The sequence below is a fragment of the Equus quagga genome, chromosome 2, assembly GCF_021613505.1.
Source record: "Equus quagga isolate Etosha38 chromosome 2, UCLA_HA_Equagga_1.0, whole genome shotgun sequence".
Classification (NCBI taxonomy): Eukaryota; Metazoa; Chordata; class Mammalia; order Perissodactyla; family Equidae; genus Equus; species Equus quagga.
In genome coordinates this window covers 168277877-168300925 of record NC_060268.1, presented here as the reverse complement: position 1 = coordinate 168300925, position 23049 = coordinate 168277877, and the positions used below count along the sequence as shown (strand labels likewise).

At 38.0% G+C, this 23049-nt stretch overlaps 1 protein-coding gene across 3 annotated transcripts in view; it reads right to left on the bottom strand.

Annotated features, from left to right (window-relative positions):
* ATRNL1 (attractin like 1) overlaps positions 1 to 22846 on the bottom strand; it is a 730944-nt gene extending 708098 nt beyond the window's left edge. For all 3 annotated transcript variants that reach the window (XM_046649411.1, XM_046649419.1, XM_046649424.1), the window contains exon 1: positions 21789 to 22846. In XM_046649411.1, coding sequence (XP_046505367.1) covers positions 21789 to 22441 — 653 coding nt within the window. In that variant the 5' untranslated portion in view covers positions 22442 to 22846. The remainder of the gene's footprint in view (positions 1 to 21788) is intronic.
* Positions 22847 to 23049: the final 203 nt, after the last annotated feature.

The following is a 23049-nucleotide window of genomic DNA, read 5'->3' as shown; positions in this document are numbered from 1 at the left end:
GGTTTCACCAATTCGAATCCTGGGTGTGGACATGGCACTGCTTGTCAGGCCATGCTGAGGCAGCATCTCACATGCCACAACTAGAAGGACCCACAACTGGAACTACACAACTATGTACCGGGGAGGTTTGGGGAGAAAAAGGAAAAAAAATTTTTTTTTAAATCTTAAAAAAAAAAAAAAGCTATCTTCCCTCCTCCAAAGAAACATATACTCTAGGAGCAACGACTACAGCCCTTATCTCCCACCTAAAGGAGGTGATGTGAAGGAACTATTATGCTTTTCCTGCTAGGCTACACAATATGGGTACATGGAAACCACCCACTTTGTGCCATCCTCTTTGACTTCACGGGCACAATTACATAGACTTAAAAGAAAACTCTACTCACCATAGCCCCTGAATTCCTTCTCTACTTTCATCCCCATCTCTAGCGCTAAAGCCCCTGCCAAAAGCCTACCTTGGCCTCCACCTACTGCAAAGAGGTTTCCTCTGTGCCATTTCCTCTCCACTGGAAACGTGGGGAGTCTGACACCAACCAACATAAAAGGGATCGAAAATCCTTCTTTACCACCAAGAGACAGGAGTAAAGAGGAAAAGCCCCTGCCGCTTCCACAATAAGGAAAGAGTAGTTTTCCCTTTGTGGTTTCCTGATCTCTTCTTCAACTTCAAGAACCTTCATCTCCATGCCACTTGAGCAAAACACTCCCATTACACCCTTCGGGCATCTTCACAATCTGAAATGGTTCTTCTTCTAAAATTGAGAAGTCTTATACTTCATAAATACCTAGTTTTCAATCTATTTCTTCACTTCTTACTCCTAATACCCTTACATCCCAACTCGGTAGAGATCTCCAGAAACTAGGAAGCATACAGTTCAGCTAGTTGAAAGGTAAAACAGGCTTCTTACATAACTACTATTTCTAATGTTGTTTCAACAATGCCTTCTAAGTTTCAAACATTAACTTAATTTTTAAATTTTGTGGCATTCCTGTTCTTAAATTGAGAACCATATTGACATGTTAATCTAGATCAGGACTCTATAAACTAATGGCATGTTGCCAGTTTGTGTAAATGACGTTTTATTGGAACACAGCTACATCCACTTGTTTACGCACGTCTAAGATTGCTAACATGCTACAAGAACAGAGTTGAGTAGTGACAACAGAGACCATCTGGCCTGCAAAGACTAAAATATCTACTATCTGGCCCTTTACAGAAAAAGTTTGCCAGTTCCTATCTAGATGCCTGCCACGTGCCCATATGCCTTCAAATGTCTCATCTGGCTGAAACTGCCCAACCCAGAGTCCCTGAGCAAACAAGCACACCGGGCTGTTCATAACACAGGAGTGGCCACTACTAAATGCAAGAAATCCAGCACAGACATTAAACAGAACTAAAATAAGACCAATTGAATTGCTCTTCTCTATCCCAGCTATGAAGATGAAACTTGATTGAGACATTATAAAAATAAGAAAATTCAATAGTTTTAATATTCCAAAGTCTCTGAAACAATAAATCCTGTTTATCAAAGAAGATGGTTTCAGTGCCAGCATAACTACTCTACATGGAATAGTCGGATCCACTCAAGGATAGTCTTTATGCAGGGTCATCTTTGTAAACCACCCTCATGTGGAAATCTTTTTTAAAAACAGTGTGTTTAATTAAACTATTATTTAACAGTTTATTGATTTCTTTTTTAAAAAAATTAATGAAGAGGACCTCTACATAATATTCATTGTTATTAATTTTTTTCCTCTCTGCACATTGACACATTTTTGTATTACACTGTGTTGAGCTTGCATTTCTTCTTGTTTCCTTCACAGTGCACCCTGCATCCCCCACTCCCAAGTCTGCATTCTCTGTCCACCTGAGCCCTAATAAAAGTCTTTGTGACCTCATCTACTAGAGTATTAGTCTCCAAACCTTAATTATCATGCTCTTTTATCAGGAAAAATTTTTATTATATAACTCAAATTTATATACATATTTACATGTAAATAAACACGTACTATTTAAACTAAAATTTTGTGCACTATAAAGTATAAATTTAAAAATCAAAATTAAAAAAAATACTACTAACAGAAGTCCTAATATTTTCTTCCTACACTCCAGTAAGTCATCTTGGATACCATCCCACTTTGGAGATCACTGATTTGTAAAAATCATACCCTAGCGACAGAGGAACTGACTTTATCAGTCAATATTTTTCTCCCATAAAGTACACTCACCAAGCTGGCTATCCTACTTGAACTGGCCATCAGCCCACACTAACTACAATCTCTCTACAGATCGGCCCCAGTGATAACAAACAGTATGTGCTCATTAGTCTGCTCTTGAGTCTGATATCAAAGGAAGGCGCTATTTATTCCACACTTTCCCCATGATTTGGAGTAGAAAACAATTGACTTCTGGTAGAATGCCACTGGTAAGTCCGTCATCGTTTCTCCTCCAGCAAATAAAGAGAGCCTTTGTCTATGATCCTTCAAAATAACTGTATTCCCATTCAAATCTTTCCCAATTTTATCTTCAACCAGGCTTCAAATTGTTGCCAGGACAGAACAGTGCCTTCAGGATGAACGTTACTAAGACTAACACAGAAAAGGTTTCAGTATTTTAACTTTTCAGCTATTGTCTGTCAATACTTATCTGTGGATAAATTATATTGGAATTGACAACAGCTATTCTGCATACTCAGAAGACTTTCATTCAAATATTTCAGCATCTGTGGTCCAAATATTATAACTAGGCATTTACTTCAAGATTTCTGGCCATGTTAAATATAGCTAATGTCAACTGACTTCCACTCCAAGCAAGGAAGCTGCAGAGACAGAAGGAAGAAATTAAGTTACCAGGCAAGATATTTCATTTTGAAGAGATTTGATTCGGTTGTACTCATTTCTTTTTTTACTGATGGCAAGAGAGAGAATATATTGTCCACTCCTCATGTTTCCATGGGGAGGAATTTTAATTAGAGTGACGCTCCTGGCCTCTCTCCTCACATCTCACTCCCTCCTTCTTCCCCAGTGGAGAAAGAAGGGCTTCTGATTGGTAAGTTAAGGAGAAAAAACCGGGCACGCAAGGCTCAGCTAATTCTAGGCAGACGGGATGCATTCTGCCTACCTTCTTCCATGCAATAAGGGCCCTGCCCGGAAATATGGACCAGCAGTTGCCTAACTCTGCCTGCAGGTAAATGTAATTTTGAAGTGAAGTATATTAGATAGCCCATTACGGCCACACATGAAAGTTGTTTCTCCATATCAATACTGATAAAGCTAATATTTTACCCATTATCTATCTGACTTCTAGGCCTATTTCTCAACTGATAATGAAGTCTGAAATTCTAACAACGATATTCCCAAATATGAGAATTTCAGCTTATTAACGTATTTGTTTCCTCAACATTGCCTTAAGTCACTGAGATAATTATACAACCCAAACATTTTTTAGTTATACAGTCTCTTCCATATGGTTATCATTCTTTTCAGATTCATCTACTATCTAATGATAAGGACAATCTCTTCCCCTTCTGGATAAACTGACATCACATCTACTAAGCATTTCAAAACCTTAAGCTGTCCATACCGTATTTTTCCTATTCACTTTTTGGCTCAAGCACTGCTTCAGAATATGGAATAGTATACTGTGGGTCAAATAAGGCCAAATAGATCAGAAAACTAAAATGCAAGGACGTATTCCTTTCAAGGATCCAAATAGTAATTAGTAAACTTAAGCCAACCATGCAGAGTGTTAATTTCTATCATTTGTGACAGACCAAAGAGAGAAAAGAGAGGTACACAAAGCTTCATAAGAAACTAAACTTATAAATAGTCCTGCATTATCATTGTTGTTAAAAATAATAAAACTCAATTGACCACCATTCTTTAAGGAATTAATTTAATTTAATTTAATTTAATTTTCTGGTTAACTGAATAATATGATTAATTGAAACTCAACCAGAATAACTTCTTTCAATGATTTTTTTGTTAAACATGTTCCTGAATTTTTTTTTTAATTGCTATGTTAACAAATTACCGCAAACTTAGAAACTTCAAACAACATCCATTTATTATTTCACGGTTCTATGGGTCAGAAGTCCCTGTAGACTCAAGTGGATGAGTTAGCTGAGCTACACTCTTCTCTGGAGGCTTTTGAAAAGAATCCACTTCCAAAGTCATTCAGCTTGTTGACAGAATTCAGCTCCTCAAGCTTGGAGGACTGACATCCCCATTTCCTTGAGAGTTGTTGGCCAGGAGTTGTTGTCAGCTCCCAGAGTGACTAGGGGTCACTCTCCATTCCTTTCCACATGCCCCCCCCCCAACTTAAAACTAGCAATGGTATGTCAAATCCTCCTGTCCCTCCAATCTTTGGCTTCCTCTTCTACTAGCAACCTGAGAAAACTCTCTATTTTTAAAGAGCCCATGTGATTAGATTAAGCCTACTCAGATAATCTCCCTTTTGCCATATAACATAACATAATCACCAGAGTAACACCAGTGGGCAAAGGTCCTCAGGGCCAACTTAAAATTTTGCCTACTACAGTTCCTATACTACACATTTTTGGGAAATATAGTGTGCTTTGATAACTCAGGATGATTAAATACCCCAGAAAAATCACTACAAAAACTAATTTTCATATATCTAAAGTAAAAGATTAGTTTGATTTTATACTGACTATGTAAGATACCCCAGAAATTACTTTTTAAAGTCACAGATATAAACATATTTATATAATTTGACTTTCTCCTAAGTGGACTACAGAAAAAATACATACAGTCATTGACTGATTCAAAAATACTTACTGAATGCCTTGGCATGGGGAATAATCTAGAAAGTAGATTAGTGGTTACCTATTGCTGGGGAGCAGGGAAGAGAATGGAGAGTGACTACTCTTGGGTACAAGGGATATTTTACGGAATGATGAAATGTTCTAAAATTATGGTTATGGCTGCACAACTCTGTAACCATATTTTAAAAACCATTGTACTGCATACTTTAAACTGGTGAAATTTATGGTATGTAAATTATATCTCAATAAAACTATTAAAATAAAAAGTGAAAAGAACAAAGTAAAAAAAGTCTCTGCCACCCTGGACCTTACATTCTAGAACAATGCTGTCCAACGAAACTTCCTGCAATGACAGAAATGTTCTGTATATTTACTGTCAAATATGGTAGCCACTAGGCACATGTGGCTATTGAGCACTTGAAATGTGGCTAGTGCCAGATGGAAGTGAACTTTTAAATTTTAATTTTAACTAATTTTAATAGCCACATGTGGCTAGTGACTGCCATAATGGACAACATAGTTCTAGAAAGAAGGAAGACAATCTACAAAGAACAAATAAATGTAGAGCATATAAAGTGATGATGCATGCCATAGAGAGAGGATGATGGAGCACTCACATCACTCTGATACATATCTATCAAAATTCGTCAGGTGTATATATGGATAGAAATATATACGAATATACATTGTGTCTGTATGTATCTACATATAATATAGAGATATTCAGATTATTTGAGCAATCGATAATAGAGAAACATTTTTATCCTCATGGTATAATCTTTCTAAGGTTTTTTTTTTTTTCCTTTTTCTCCCCAAAGCCCCCCAGTACATAGTTGCATATTCTTCGTTGTGGGTCCTTCTAGTTGTGGCACGTGGAACGCCACCTCAGCGTGGCTCGATGAGCGGTGCCATGTCCGCGCCCAGGATTCGAACTGACGAAACACTGGGCCGCCTGCAGCAGAGTGCGTGAACTTAACCACTCGGCCACGAGGCCGGCCCCTCTAAGATTTTTGTTTTTGTTTTTTTTTTGCTAAGGAAGATTTACCCTGAGCTAACTTCTGTTGCCAATCTTCCTCTTTTGTTTCTTGAGGAAGATTAGCCCTCAGCTAACATCCATGCCAATCTTCCTCCATTTGATATGTGAGTTACCACCACAGCATGGCTGATGAGTGGAGGAGGTCCATGCCAAGGATCCAAATCCATGAGCCCAGGCCACCAAAGTGGAGTGCACCAAACTTAACCATTATGCCACGGGGCAGGCCCCCTTCCTAAGCTTTTTTGAAAAATAAATTAAGAAACTATTTTTGAGATCACTGCATGTGTTGAAAAAAATATTTTTTTAATCGTACATACACAGTGACCATTATTTGAGTTTGTCTCATATAACACAGTGATTCCTAGGATTTTGAGATCTGAGATCACTTTTGAGAATCTCATAAAAGTTATACCCCCTGCCTAGAAAAATTCATATAAATAATATTTGTATACAAATCTGAGGATTCACCAACCACTCACAGCCCATCCAGGAACCTGACTTTAAAAACTCTGATTATAATACACATTCAAAAAATCAACAAGCTTGGAAATAAATAAAATATTGCTACATCATAGAGAATTGTTTGATAAGCTTAGACTTTTCGTTTGCTGACTTTGTGTACTGTAAAATGCACCCACTCATGTTAATTTTGTAAAGAACAAGTAAGAACTCTGGAGAACAACATTCTCTTTTCAGTGAAGAACGAAAAAGACATGACTAAGAAACTGAAAGAAACAGGCAGAACTTTAGAAAAGCTACAAGAATCAGCTTGCCCACTTAATGAGTATGTTACTCAACCTCTCTAAGCCTCAGTTTCCTTGTGTGTAAAATCGTTGTAACAATAGTATTCATTTCATAAGATTTTTTTTACTGTAATGAGATGAAGCTTATCAAGTGTCAGTAAAGCAGCACATCCATGTAAAGTTCACGGCAGGCTGGCCGAAAGAGACGGCAAATCCCTCTCAGTTTGCTACCAAAACTCATTATCTTCAGTAACCTCTGCTATTTGGAAATCCCCAATATTACGAGTTTATAACTACAGAGAAACTTCTTATTGAAGAGTAGAAGATGCCTTGATATGGAAAAAGAGCCAGACAGCCGTAATTTGGCAACTCATCTGTCACCTAGTGGCTATCAGACTGCACGAATAATTGCTTCACATCTTTCATTCTCTATTCCCACTGAAAATGAGAATAACAGTATCTACCTCACATGATTTTCATCAACAATAAAAAGGTAATATACGTAAAAGCTTTTCCCACCACATTAAACCACTTCTCTAAACTCATAATTTAAGTTTCAAAATTTAAGTTAACTCATAATTTAGTTTTAATGTTATTACTATTACTCTTAGATGAAACAGAATAATAAATTCTATTTTCTAGAAAAAATTTCACTATTAGCATAATTATACTGTCAATATAAATGAAGCCTGGCATTAAACTTAATACATCATAACATGGAAAATGCTCTTAAATTTAATATTTTTTTAAGAGACACAGAGAATCAACTTGAAAGTTTCTAATTTACACAATGCTTTTATTTTTTAAATGCTCATATTTTACCTATAAAAATAATAAGTAGCTCCCCCTCCCTACTGGGGGAATTTGAGGGGGTGAGTCCCTTCCATCATTCCCATCCTGCACTAAGCAAACGTCAGCAAAGAGGCAGCACCTCTGTCCTTCATCACTGGGGGTGCAGCAGCCACAGAGACTGTGGGGTTGGACCATCTCTGCCGGGCACTAAGCAAATGACAGCAGAGTCAGCACCCCTCATCCTCCCAACTAGAGAATGGAAAGAGATTACAAAGATGAGGAAGGTGAAAACAGGATCCTTTAAATCTGTATATGAAGTCCTGGGCATGCTCTCCAGCAGCCCACATGTGAAACTGATCAGAGCCAACAGCAAAAACTTGTAGAACTGAACTATGGTATGGAACACCACCTGGGTTTCCAAATGGTCTCCGGGTATCAGACAAGCAGGAAAGAGCAGAATAGTACAGCCAAGGCTTTGGAAGCTAAACTGGTCTTCAAATCTCAGCACAGCAGTGAGCCAGCTCGCTCCTAGGTATACACCCATGAGAAATGAAAGCCCACGTCCACAAAAAAACTTGTACACAAAAATCCATAGCAACATTATTCATAATAGTCAAAAGGTGAAAACAACTCAAATGTCCAACAATTGATGACTGAATTAACAAAATGTGGAATATTATTTGGCAATAAAAAGGAATCAAGTACTGATACATGCTACAACATGAATGAAACTTGAAAACATACTAAGTGAAAGAAGTCAGTGACAAAAGACCACACGGTGTATGATTCTATATATATGAAATATCCATAACAGGCAATTCATAGAGAAAATAAATTAGTGGTTCCCTAGATTAGTAGAGTTGGTGGGTAAGGTAAATGGGGAGTGCCTGCTAATGGGTACAGGGTTTCTTTGTGGGGTGATGAAAAGTTCTAAAATTAGATAATGCTGATGGTTGCACCACTCTCTAAATCTACTAAAGACCACTGAATCGTACACTTTAAACAGGCGAATATTATGGTATGTAAATTCTAACTCAATAAATCTATTATTAAAAAAAGTGAAAGTCATGTATGCCAAACCGAAACAAGTCAGTTGACTGCCTCCTATAACAGAATATTTAAATAGGAACCAGAATCTCATACACAACACTCAATATATCCAGGATACAAGCCAAAATTACTTGCCGTACCAAGAAACAAGAAAATCTCAATTCATTTGAGAACTGATAAGCACCATGACAAAGATGCTGGAATTATCCGTCAAGAATCTTAACGCAGCTATCAAATGGCCCAACCAGCAGCTGCAGACACTTCTGAAACAAATATAAAAATAAAAGTTTCAGCAAAGAAGGAGAAGACATAAAGAAGAATGAAACTGCAAATATAATAAATGAAATTTTTAATAGAACCTCACAAGATGGGCCCAATAGAATGGAGATGATAGAGGAAAGAATCAGTGAACAGAGAGATAGAGAAATAAAAATCATCCAATATGAAGAGAGAGAAAAAAGACTGAAGGAAATGAACAGAGCCTTAGTGACCTAAAAGTCAAGAACAAAAGGTCTAGCATTTGTCTCACTGGAGTCACAGAAGGAGAGAAGAAGGATTGTGGAGTTGAAGAAACAATAAGAGAAAACTTCGCAAATTTTAAAAGATATACACTTACACAGCAAGAAGCTGAGCAAATAACACACAAGATAAACTCAAAGAATTCTACACCCAGACACATTATAATCAAATTCTGAAAACAAAAGAGAAAAAAAAAGACAGAAAGGCAGAGGAAATGGCACATTACCTAGAGGAGAACAATAACTTGAATGACAAGATTTCTCATCAGAAACCTTGGGATCACTGCCTGAAATACTCCAGCTCTTAGGCAATGGAGAAATATGACCAAACCTGTGTCCTATAATGCAAACTCTGGTGGCAATAAAGGATAAATTAGCAAGGCAAAAAATACAAGCAAAAAGATCAATGAAAGGGCTACTGCAACAATCCAAGAAAGAAAAACTTTAGGACTTTACTAAAATAGTGGCCACAGAGATGGAAAGGATAGTAAACCTTGAGAGAATGGTAGCAGTACATGCATATACAGATGAACTCTTAAGAAAAACTCTGTCTTTCCAGCAAGAATAACTGGCAAAAGGTACCCCTGCAAGCCAAAGAGTATGGCGGGAATCCCAAAGAAGAGAGAACTGAAGATGGAAATACCCTAATTCTATGTATGAACCCACACAAGACTCAAGCTCGATGTGAGCTGCTCATGTATGGGACCAACCCAAAAGCAGGTTAACCGCTTTGAGAACTGAGTTAAAATTTACAACACCCCACACGTCTCAGACTAATCCCTGAGTGGCATGTGTGCCTTTAGATCCAAAGGCTTTGAAAATGGAACTGAGATTAGAACCACTGCCCTCAGAAAGTAAGATAGAGAATTCGCTACTTGACCCTAACTGCTTAGTTGCCTACTAAATAAAAATAGATAGATAGATAGATAAATAAATCAACATTCTCCAAAGGATAACAGAACCCAGAACCTACACAATGGAACCTTCACAATGTCCAGAATAAACCCAAAATCACTCAACATACAAAGAACTAGAAAAATGTAAACAATTCTCAACAGAAAAGATAATCAATGGATGTCGGTCCTGAGAAGATTCAGAAATTGTAATCATGAGATAAAGATGTTAACTATTATAACTAGATTCCATGAGGTAAAGACACTTAGATGAAATGAAAAGAGAGATGTTCTGAACAGAAAAACACAAAGCATAAAAAAGGAACAAAACAAAAATGTTAGGACTGAAAAACACATCTTAAATTAAAAAATGACTGGATGGGTTCAAAAGTAGAACGGAGATGACAGACACAATTGTCAGTGAAGTTGATGATAGTTCAATAGAAATTATACGATCTGAAGAAAGGAAAACAAAAAAAAGAACAGACCCTCAAGGACCTGTGGTGCTAAACCAAAAGCCCAACATTAATGTCACTGAAATCCCAGAAGGAGATGAGAAAAAGATTGGTGCAGAAAAACATATTTGAAAAAATAATGGTTAAAAAATAATCCCATATTTGGTGAAAGACAAACTGCAGGAGCTCAGCCAACCCTAACGAGGGTAAATTCAAAAAAGCTACATCCAGATACATCATAATCTGAACTGCTGAAAACAAAAGATGCAGAAAAATCTTGAAAGCAGCTAGAGAAAAATAACATTATATATAGGAGGAAAACAATTCAAATGACAGCAGATTTCCCATCAGAAACCATGGAGGCCAGAAGAAAGTCAAACAACATCTTTAAAATGCTGAAAGAAAAGAATTGTCAACCCAAAATTCTATACTTGGAAAAATATCCTTCAGTAAAGAAGGCAAAATATTCTCAGACCAAAGGAAACTATGAAAATATATCAGCAGTAGTTATGCTCAAAAAGAAATGCAAAAGAAAGTGATTCAGACTAAAGGGAAATAACCCTAGGAACCAATTTATATCTTGAGAGATGAACAAAGGGCAAAAGAAAGAGCAGATAGCTGAGAAAATGTAAAAGACCATTTTCCCCTCTTAGGTTCTTTAAAATATGTATGACTGCTGAAAGCAAAATTTATAACTTTATCTGATGGGGTTTGCCACGCATGTAGATGCGATACACATGACAATTATAGCAAACGTCAGTAGAGAAGGCTAAATAGACCTATATGGTTCCCAACTCCTTAATTTTACCAAAGTAATATATTATTAACTCTAAATAGACTACAAATAGTTAGCTATGCATATTGCAATTACTAGCACACTGGCATAACCATTAAAAAATAATATAAAGACATATATCCAAAGAGCCAATAGAAAATTAAAATGGAATGCTAAAAAATATCCAAATATATCACACGTAAATAGTTTCAACAGACTAATAAAAAGACAGAGATTATTAGACTGGATTAAATATATATATATATAAACACACACATCCTATTCTTTCCAAGTCAAAAAAGATACATCATGCAAACAATAATCAAAAAAAAAGCTAGAATGGCTATTAATATCACAGTAGACTTCAAAGCAAAAACAATTAACAAAAAAAAAGAGGGAGAAAATTATATTATGAAGAATGGGTCAGTCCACCAAAAAGATATAACAATTCTAATTGTATATGCATCTACTAAAAAGCTTCAAAATACAAGAAGCAAAACTGATAGAAGCAAAAGGAGACAGATAAATCTATAATTACATCTGGAGACTTCAATACTCATCTCTCAGTAATCAACAGAACAAGTAGACAGAGTATCAGTAAGATACCAAAGATCCGAACAATACCAACAACCAACTTGACCTACTTGACATTCTACAACACTCTAACAGCAGAATGAACATTCTTTCACCTGCAAATGTAATACTCACCACAATACACATTTTGTCCAAAAAACAAGCCTTAACGAATTTATAAGAATTGGAATCAAACAAGGCACGTTCTTTGAAAATAATGGAATTTAACTAGAAACAAATAACAGAAAAATCTCTGGTAAATCTCCAAATATTTGAAAATTAAATAAAACAGCTCTACATAAGCCAGAGAATGTCTCAAGGAAAATTAAAAAGTATATTGAACTGAATAAAGATGAAAGTACTACATATCAAAATATGTGAGATGCAGCTAAAGCGGTGCTTAGAAGAACACATATAGCATTAAAACTTTTTCTTAGAAATATTTCAAATTAATGATCCAAGCTTTTCATCTTAAGAAACTAGAATAAGAAAAGCAAATTAAAATCAAAGAAAGCAGGAATCAATGAAATTGAAAACCACAACAACAGAAGAAAAACTAGCAAGAATCAATTAAGTCAAACACATATTCTCTGAAAAGATCACTGACATTAAGAAATGTCTAGTCAGACTAAGCAAGAAAATAGAAAAAAAACACAAACTACCAATATCAGAAATGGAAGAAGAAATATCACTAAAGACCCACAGACTTTAAAAGGATAATAAGAGAATATTACAAACAACTTTATGCCTATAAATTTGAAAACTTAGATGAAATGGACCAATTCTCTGTAAGATACAATCTACTAACTCACTCAAAAAGAAATACATAAAACCAATATCCCTGTATCTATTAAAGATATTGAATTAATAGTTGCAAGTCTTATCACAAAGAAAATTCCAGGCCCAGATGTCATCACTGATAAATTTTACCAAACATTTAAGAAAAAAGTAATACCAATTCTACACAAAACCTTCCAGAAAACAGAAGAGGAAGCACTTCCTAACTCATTTTATAAGGTTAGCAGTACCATGATAAGAAAACCAAAGACATTACAAGAAAATAAAATTACAGAGCAATATCTCTCATGAACACAGAAGCAAAAATCTTCAACAAAATATCAGCAAATCAAATCCAGCAATAGATAAAAAGTATAATATCTTGTGACCAAGTGGACTTTATCCAAGGAATGTAAGGCTGATTAAACATTTTGAAAAATCAATCAATTTATCTCACCAATATCAACAAACTAAAGAAGAAAAACCAAATGACTGTCTCAACACATACAGAAAAACATGATAAAATTCAACATACATACAAGATAAACTCTCAAAATTAGGAATAGTAGGGAACTTTCCTAACCTAATAAAGGGCATTTACAAAAAAGACTGCAGCTAACATGATAATTAATGTTTAAAGACTGAATGTTTTCCACCTAAGATTGGGAACGAGGCAAGAATATCCACTCTTATTCTCTTATTCAACACCAAGCTGAAGGTCCCAACCGGTACAATAGAGCAAGAAGGAAAACAAAGGGCGTATTACTAGAAAGGAAGAGCTGTCTCTACCCACAGACAACATGATGGTCTATGTAGAAAATCCCAAGGAATCTACAAAAAAAGCTACTGAAACTAAGTGGGCTTAGCAACATTGCAGGATCCAAGGTCAATATACAAGAATCAAGTGTATTTCCATTTAATAAAAATGAACAAGTGGAAACTGAAATTAAAAGAAACACTATCAGTTACAATGCATCAAGGAACATAAACTATTTAGTTATAAATCCAACAAAATATATGCAGGGCCTGTAACTGATAACTACAAAACACTGGTGCAAGAAATCAATGAAAACCTAAACAAATGAAGAAATACATCATGTTGATGGACTGGAGAATTCAGTATTGTTTAAAAGTCAACTCTTCCCAAAACGATTTCTTGAGTCAACACAATCTCAAAATCCCAGCAGGATTTTTTTTAAGTGACAAACTGATTCTAAAATTTATGTGTAAAGCAAATAAACTAGAATAACCAAGTGAATCTTCAAAAATAAAAATAGAGTTGGAGGAATCTCACTATCTAATTTTAAGGCTTACTATAAAGATATAGTAGTGAAAAAAGAGAGAGATTCCCAAAAGGATAAGACACATGAATCAACAGAACAGTCAAGAAATAGTTACAGAGATAGAGATATCCAACTGATTTTCAACAAAGGTGCAAGGACATCAATGAAAAAAGGACAGTCTGTTCAACAAATGGTCATTTCATAATGAAAAAAGGATCAATTTATCAACAGGATATAATACAAAATTTATGCACCTAATAACAGAGCTTCATAATACCTGAAGCAAAAACAGATAAGACTGCAGAGAGAAAGAGACAAATACAAAATTATAATTGAAGACTTTGATACCTCTCTCTCGATAACTGATAGAAGCAGACAGAAAATTGGAAGGGTATTAGAAAACTTGAACAAAACTATCAACCAACTTGACCCAACTGAAATTCATACAACACTCTACCCATCAACAGCATAACGTACATTCTTTCCACATGTACAAGGACCATTGACCAAGATAGACAATATTCTGACCAATAAATTTTAAAGGCTTCTAGTCATACAACCTTACATATACATATTAAATAAACTGAACTTGTAGTTTTATATATATATATATATATAAAATAAATTGGATTTATATTAAATCAATGGAATTTGGAGTTAAAGAAAACTCCAGGCCTCAAGAGTTTGACTGGTGAATTCTACCAAACACATATTGAAGAAATAATGTCAATTCTATAATCCTTCCAGCAAACTAAACAGGAAGGTCCCAGCTCATTCTATGAGGCCAGCATTACCCTGACTCTAAAATCGGACAATGATATTACAAGAAAAGTACAGACCAACAGCCTTCATGAACATATATACAAAAACTCTAAATAAAATTTAAAAAGTCAAATCCAAACAATACTCAAAAAGGAAAATATATCATTTCAGATGCAGTTCATCTCAGGAATGTAAGGTTGGCTTAACATTCAAACCTTAAGCAATGTAATTCATCATATTAACAAACTTAAAAAGAAAAATAATATGATCATCTCAACAAATGCAGAAAAAGTATTTAACACAATCCAATATCCATTTCTAATAAAAATTCTCAGCAAACTAGGAATGGAAAGGAACTTCCTCAATGTGATAAAAGCGACTTACAGAAAACTGACGGATAACATCATACTTCAATGGTTAAAGATTGAATCTTTTCCCCTTAATTAGGAACAAGACATGGTTGACCACTTTCACCAACTGTATACATCACTGCAATGGGGGTTCTAGCCAGTGAAATAAGGCAAGAAAAAGAACAGAAGACATCCAGATTGCAAAGAAAGGAGTAAAAGTGTCTTTTTTCTTTTTTCTTTTTTTTCTGAGGAAGATTAGTCCTGAGCTAACACCTGCTGCCAATCTTTTTTTTTTGCTTGAGGAAGATCAGCCCTGAGCCAAGATCAACGCCAATCTTCCTTCACTTTATATGTGGGTCACTACCACAGTATGGCTGATGAGTGAGGTAGGTCCATACCCAGGATCTAAACCTGTGAACCTGGGCTGCCAAAGTGGAGTATGCCAAACCTAACCACTATGCCACAGGGCCAGCTCCAAGTAAAGCTATCTTTATTTGCAGACAATATATATAGAAAATCATAAGGAATCTTCAAAAGTCTACTACAACTAATAAGAGAGCTCAGCAAGATTGAAGGATACAAAATCAAAATACAAACATTAGTTGTATTTCCACATAATAGCAACAATTAGAAATGGAAACTAGGGGCTGGCCTGGTGGCACAGTGGTTAAGTGCGCATGTTCGGCTTCAGCAGCCCAGGGTTCACCAGTTTGGATCCCAGGTGTGGACATGGCACCATGTGGCAAGCCATGCTGTGGGAGGCGTCCCACATATAAAGCAGAGGAGGATGGGCAGAGATGTTAGCTCAGGGCCAGTCTTCCTCACCAAAAAGAGGAGGATTGGCAGATGTTAGCTCAGGGCTAATCTTCCTTGGAAAAAAAAAATTAAAAAATTAAAAATAAAAAACAAAGAAAAGAAATGGAAACTAAAAAATAATATACATCATTTACAACAGCATCAAAATATATTACTTACGGAAAAATCTGACAAAAGAATTGTAATAAGTGTTCACTGAAAATTCTAAAATATTGCTGAGAGACTAAAGAAGACCTAAATAAATGGGGAGAGAGACCACGTTCATGGGTCAGAAAACTCAATATTGATAAGGTGTCAACTGTCCCCCAAATTCATCTATAGATTCTACACAATCCCAAATAAAATCCCAGCAGACTTTTGTGTAGAAATTGACAAAGTGATTCTGAAATTCATATGGAAATGTAAAGGACCTAGAGTAGTCAAAATAAGTGAAAAAGGGGCTGACCCGGCGGCGCAGTGGTTAAGTTCACACTCTCCACTTCAGCAGCCTGGGGTTCATGGGTTCAGATCCCAGGCACAGACCTACACACTGCTCACTAAAGCCATGCTCTGGCAGCATCCTACATACAAAATAGAGGAAAACTGGCACAGATGTTAGCTCAGGGACAATCTTCCTCAAGCAAAAAGAGGAAGATTGGCAACAGATGTTAACTCAGGGCCAATCTTCCTCAAGCAAAAAGAGGAAGATTGGCAACAGATGTTAGCTCAGGACCAATCTTCTTCACCAAATAAAGAAAAGAAAAAGAACTGAAAAAGAACTAAATTGAAGGACTTACACTTCCTGAATTCAAGACTTATAAAGCTACAATAATCAAGACATTGTTGTCTTGACAAACAAATAGACTAAGAGATCAATGGAACAGAGTAGAGTCCAGAAACAAGACACACAAATATATGAACAAATGGTTTCAACAAAGGTGCAAAACCCCTTTAGCAGCAAAAGGATAGTCTTTTCAACAAATTGTCCTGAAACAACTGAATAACTAGACACAAAAAAATGAATTGAGATCCATACCTCTCACTATATGCAGAAATCAACTCAAAATAGACTATAAACCTAAACGTAAAATCTAAAACTACAAAACTTCTAGAAAGAAAAAAAATTAAAGAAAATTTTTGATTTAGGCAAGGTTTTCTTAGATAAAACACCAAAAGTACAATCCATAAAAGAAAAAATGATAAACTGGAATTCATCAAATTTAAAACTTCTGTTCTTTGAAAACCCTGTTAAAAGAATGAAAAGACAAGGTCCAGCCTGGGAGAAAATATTTGCAAAGGATATATCTGATAAGGAACCAGTATCCAGAATATGTAAAGAACTCATAAAGATCAGTAAGAAAGAAAAAAAAACAATTTAAAAAATGTGCAAAAGATTTGAACAGACACCTCACATGACAAGATGCTCAACATCATTAGTCATTAGGGAAATGCAAATTAAAATCACACTGAGATACCATTATATACCTAGTAGAACCACTAAAATTTAAAAGACTGACCATAATAAGTGTTGGTGAGGATATGAATTAACTAGAACATTCATACACTGCTGGTGGGAATGTAAATTATACAACTACTTTGGAAAACAGTGTGTCATTTTGTTAAAAAATTAAACATATATCCACCATATGATCCAGCCATTTCACTCTTAGGTATTTACCCCAGGGAAATGAAAGCATATGTTCATACAGAGACATCTACATAAAAGTTCATAGTAGCTTTACAGAATAGCCGAAAAGTGGAAACAACCCAAACGTCCATCACTAGGTGAATGGTAAATTGTGGGAGATCCATACATTACAATACTACTCAGGAATTAAACTCCTGATACACCATTAATGAATCTCAAACTAAATATGCTGTGTGAAAGAAGCCAGACAAAAAGGAGTGCACAATGTATGATTCCACTTAGGAAATTCTAGAAAATGCCAACAAATCTATAGTGACAGAAAGCAGCTTAGTAGTTGCCTGGGGACAAGGAGAGGCAGCAGGAAGGGGGTGGGGATTACAAAAGGGCACAGGGAACTTTTGGGTGTGATGGATATTATTATGATCTTGATTGCAGTGATAGTTTCAGAGGTGTATACATATGTCAAACTTTCTAAAGTGTACAGTTTATTGCATGTCAATTATACCTCAATAAAGCTCTTAAAAATACTTTAAAGGGAAAATTACAACTGTAATTAAATAATTCATTTTGAAAGCATTAAAAAGGAAATATAGTGCTCTAAGAGTACATAATAAAGAGTAACGCAGTGTGAGGAGTCAGAAAAGTCTCCTTTAGATACTCGGATAAGCTAAGATTTGAAGGATGTTTGATAATCAGCCAGGCAAAGACCAGACAGGAAAGAGGGTTCAGAGAGAAGTAACAGCACTGAGGCCAAAAGGAATGTGACACTTTTAAGGAACTTTAAAAGACCAGTGCAAACAAAAAGACGGGCTGAGTCTCCTGTGCTAAAGGATCCCAATTACGCAGACACATGGTCTTGAAACCATGCCACTACACGCAACTTACTTTATCAATTTAGGATCTTAGTAACGCTCAATTTAAATTATTTTAAATTTCTACTGTATGAGTATTCAGTTTAATAATGTAAAAAGAAAGAAAATATGGATATAAATTAGTTTGAAATAAAAAAGACCTGGGGACAGAGAACATTCAATTTAACTTTATAGTTACTGATAGTTTCCCCACTACTAATAAGAAGAATTCCAAATATATATGTGTGTGGGTGTGCATATGCAGACACAAACTTTTTGTTTAATAGTAGCTTAGGAAAAATATTTATACATTTAACTCTGCGCCTTTTTGTTTACAATAGCAACCTCATTCCTGATATCTTCATTTTCCTGTCACTAGAAATAGAATACTTCCATTATACACTTGTAAAATTCAGTACTCATATTTAACTACCCTAAAAGGTTAAAAAAAATCTATACCCTTGAACATATAAGATTTAACAGATGATTTGAGGAAAATATTTTCATAAATGTGTTTTAATAATAAATTTATATTTACAAACTATTCACAATATGATGAGATATTTTCCAATCTCAGAGCATTAATTTAGGTTATTTTGTTTACCTAAGAGAAATTAGAAGTCATAGATTCCTAAGTCACATTAGCAAGAAAATGTCTGTTTGAACACAAAATATAAATTTACATAAACATAAATCTCAACTACTCTACAAAAACAATTCTAAAGAACTAGCTTCTAAAAGAGAATGTCATTCATTCAAATAGAGTTTATATAGCAAAATGTTTTCTAGCCTAATGTTATACTAAGCTACTCAAGTAAATATAATTCAGATTAGCATACATCATATCCTTAATTACCGTATTTCAAATTGGCACTCTCCTTTCTGATTCTCAGCCCTAAGTCTTTCAGTCTAGCTTTAGCTGAAGATCAGCGTTCATTTTGTTTCACCTATGAGAGGAATGGCTTCTAATTCTGAGTGTTCAAATGGAAACAGAAGACTGGAATCAACGCCAAGAGGATCCAAGTACCACTTTTGATACTATATTTGCTTCTGCATTTCTCCCCCTACCATCAATCTTCCATTCTAAAGAAGCATTTGAAGAATACTCTTATTCCCTACTGAAATCCCCATAGTAGAAAAAAAGCTAAGTTACCATGGATCCAGCCAATTAATTTTGACACCTGCTTACCAAGATTGATCATTTTTGATGTCTGTTGTTAGGTTGCCATCCTTCAGTTTAGTAAAAGATTTTCAAGACAATTAATGAAGTGAGAATTTCCAGTTAAAGTCTTTTCCACTGTGTTATTACCCCAAATGCTGGATAAAACAAACTGCCATCCACAAACAAACCTTTCTTAGCTTAGCATGTACTTTAAAGAACTCCTTTCTTCTAAATTAATTCTTCCCTTTAACATTAAATACCACCTTTTCTTTACCCCTAAGAGTATACATAACCAAACAGAGTGGTACCAGTTATACTTGTTATACTTACTCTAATTAATAGCTTGTATTCCCCAGAGAAACGAAAAAGTACTTACCAATAGAGTACAGTGAATCGTAGGAAATAACAGCTTCCAAGGCAATGATGAATATTCAATGATTAGTTCAGGGTTTATTGTTACTTAACTATATCTATATTAAAAAAGCAATTCCTCTTTTACTCACTGATGTCTTATGTTTATGAACACCATCTCTCTGTTATTTAAGCCAGTTTTAACCTGATCTTTGATCATTCCTACTAACTGGGACAACATCTGCTAGTGAGGTCACAGACTGCTGATCTAGCTGATTAACAAGTTCCACTACTATAATAATGCAGAGAGGAGCTTTCAGGACTGCAGCAATTTTTGTTCTCTTTAGACAAATGGGGTAAATCCACCCACCCAAAGGTCAATATCCCTAACATACATACAAATCAGGCAATCTTTCCTATTTGTGTATAAAAAGACGTAAAGGATAGATGTGGCTTTTTTCATTGTTGATTGCCAGTTTCTATGTTCAAAATTCACTCTTGCTTGGTCAAGAGCCTGGATGCTATTGTGATAGCAAAAGTTTAAGAATATGTAAGTAAAAAGGGCTACTAACAAGCACAATTCAATAACATACATTTCCTCATCTTGAAACACTTTCTAAAACTTTTAATTAGCACCTCTCCCAAATTAAAAAAAAAAAAAAACTATGCTAAAAACTACAGTGCTATACTAATTTGAGAAAATATGAAGATAGAAAACACTTCCCCCTATTGCTACAAATAAATTTCAGAAAACTTCATTTTGGGATTTCACTTCCAAAAACCTGCTGCAAATTATTTTAAATAGTAGGAACTCCCTAAAATTAAAAAGTGCCATTTCAAAGAATACATTTTTACAATGAATTTTAAGGGGTATTGTTTTAGCCAGCAACAGTTAAGAAAAAAAAAAAAGCAAAATATGCTGTGTTTAAAACTCCCAGGAATTTTTCCTATAATACATTTTAAGGTGAACCTTAACCTACCTTTGCCTTAGAGCCCAAGAGACATTTCACTCAAGATCTTGCTATCACTCTGACAATCAATATTAGTAATCTACATAGTGTAATTTCAAAGTCACAAACCTGCCAGCAAACTTCATACTAAGTATCTAGTAGACTAAGAACGTGACTGACTTAATGACTATGACCTGCCAGTTGTCAGATGGCTACTGTAAACGCCTCAACCATCTTATTTGCTGCTCCCCCACATTCGCCCATTTCTTTTCATATCTGACAGGAACGCAAAAAAATCAACCAATAGGGGGAAAGTATCTTGACTGCTGGAAAGCAAACCCCTTAAGGCCTTGAGCTTCAGAAAAACCGAAGTGATGCTCCCACACAACAGCTGATCGTAAAATAACCAGTTAGAAAAATCCGTTATCTTCACCACATTCAAAAGTCCGAGTATTTCATCCTTTCATCTAACCCAAAGTCACGCTAGTTTTTCTCCATTCAAGACTGTCCTAGCAAAGTCAACAAGGTTACTGGCTAAAAGTAAACATTCTAGAGTTAAGCTGGCTGACTTGGAATCACGACTCAGCCCTTACTCCTGTGTAATCTTGGGCAAATTACTTAAATTCACTGCCTCCATTTCTCTCTGTAAATTCATTAAAATAATTCTAGTAACTCATAGAGTTGCTGTGAGGAACAAATGAGATAATCCACGTAAGGCGCTTATAACAGTGTTTGGCACATAGTAAGCCCATCATAAACTCTACTTACGATCACTGTTATTGCTAAAGAAACTGAAAACGTTAGCAGTGGTTACCTCTAGAGAGAAGAGTAGGATAAGGAAAAGGGAGATCCTGGTAGACCATAACTTTTAACCTTTACGCTCCTGTATTGTTTGAATTTTTCACAATGCGCAAGTATTTCATGAGTTACTTGCATCATTTTTGATTAAAAATCAGTGTCCTAACAAAATGGGGTTTGGCACCGTGAGTGAGTGTGGAAATGTTGATGAGCAGGGGACTAGAAGTCGCCGCGGACATCTGGACCATCAGGAAAGGCTTAGCGACCACGGCGGTCAGTGCTCCGCGCGGGGCCGGGAGTCCCCGAGGCGCCGGCGCTGGAGGGGGCCCCGTGGGACAGCTCCCACCGCTCCAGCCACGCGTTGCGGGTCGCTCCGGGCCCGGGGACCCGAGGCCGCGCGGGGGGGCAGGGCTGAGGTTCGGGATCCGGCGAAGGCACTTACTTGAACCTGCCCTGGCAGTGCTGGCACTGGTCCCCCACCCAGCCCGGGTCGCAGAGGCAGGTGGAGTTGACACAGCGGCCCGAGAAGCAGGAGCTGGTCCTCTCGCACGGCTTGGACTGGGACACCTGCGCGTAGAGCGCCAGGTAGAGGAAGCCATAGCACAGCAGCCAGCTGTTCCCGTCCAGCAGCCAGGAGGAGGCGCCCCCGCCGCCGCCGCCCGCCGGTCGAGCCCTCCACGGTCCCGGGACCGCCGGCTGCGGGGGACCAGTGCGGGCCTGGGCCCCCGGCTCCATCGTCCCCGGCGCCCCTGCCCGGGGAGGGTGCTGAGCTCGCGGGCGCGCACAGGGATGCTCCTGAGGGCAAAGCCGGCCGGAGAAAACCGCGCCGCCGCCGCCGCCTCTCCTCCTCCTCCTCACCGGCGCCTGCCCCAGTCCCGCTCCCCGGTCAGGAGGGACAGATCCCAACCGCTGTCGCCTCCTCTCAGCTCCCTCCAGCCGCACTCGTGCATCGTCTCTCTGTCTCCTGACCTTGTCCTCAGTGGGCCGAGCCCACCGCCGTGGTGTCCGGGGCCCGGCCGGAGGCGGGGAGCGGGCGGCGCAGGCTGCGCGGGGCGCTCCGGAGGGGACCTGCGGGGGGCAGGGGGAGGGGACCATGCGCGCGGCCCCGCCTAGCCCGCGGCTCGCGCCAACTGCCTCGGCTCCCAGCCCCGCGCGCCCGGGAGGGCGGGGGCCCACGGGAGCCCCGAGGTGGGCGCGCCCAACGCGGGAGGGGGGATTCTGGGAGCGGGGGTCAGCCTCGCAGCGCCCGGCCGACGCCCGGCGGCCCCCCAGCAGCCATTTTCTCTCCCGCGCCGCTAACCCGCCGCCAGGGCGGCTGCTGGAGCCTGCGGGGCGCCGGGCCGCCTCCCCCGCTCGCGCGTGCCCACGCTCCCCACCCCCGGCCCCGCGCCGTGGACTCTCCCCGCCCTGACAGGGACCCGGGACTCCCCCGCGCGCTCCTACCCCGCCCGGCCGGCGCGCAGAGGGGAGACCGGCCCCCCAGGTGTGGCCCGCGTGCCCGCGGTGCCCTTCCCCTCGGCGCCCCGGGTAGTCCGGCCCCGCTCGCAGCACGCGCCTCCTGAGCCCCCCAAACGAAAGATCAGATCGGGACCCGCTTCGCAGCTTCAGCAGAAAAGAAGCCCTTCCCGTCCGTCAGTCTACCGCTGCAAAAGTGCAGCGCCTTTTCCCCAGCTCTTCCCCCTTCCTCTGCCCCATCCTCCTGC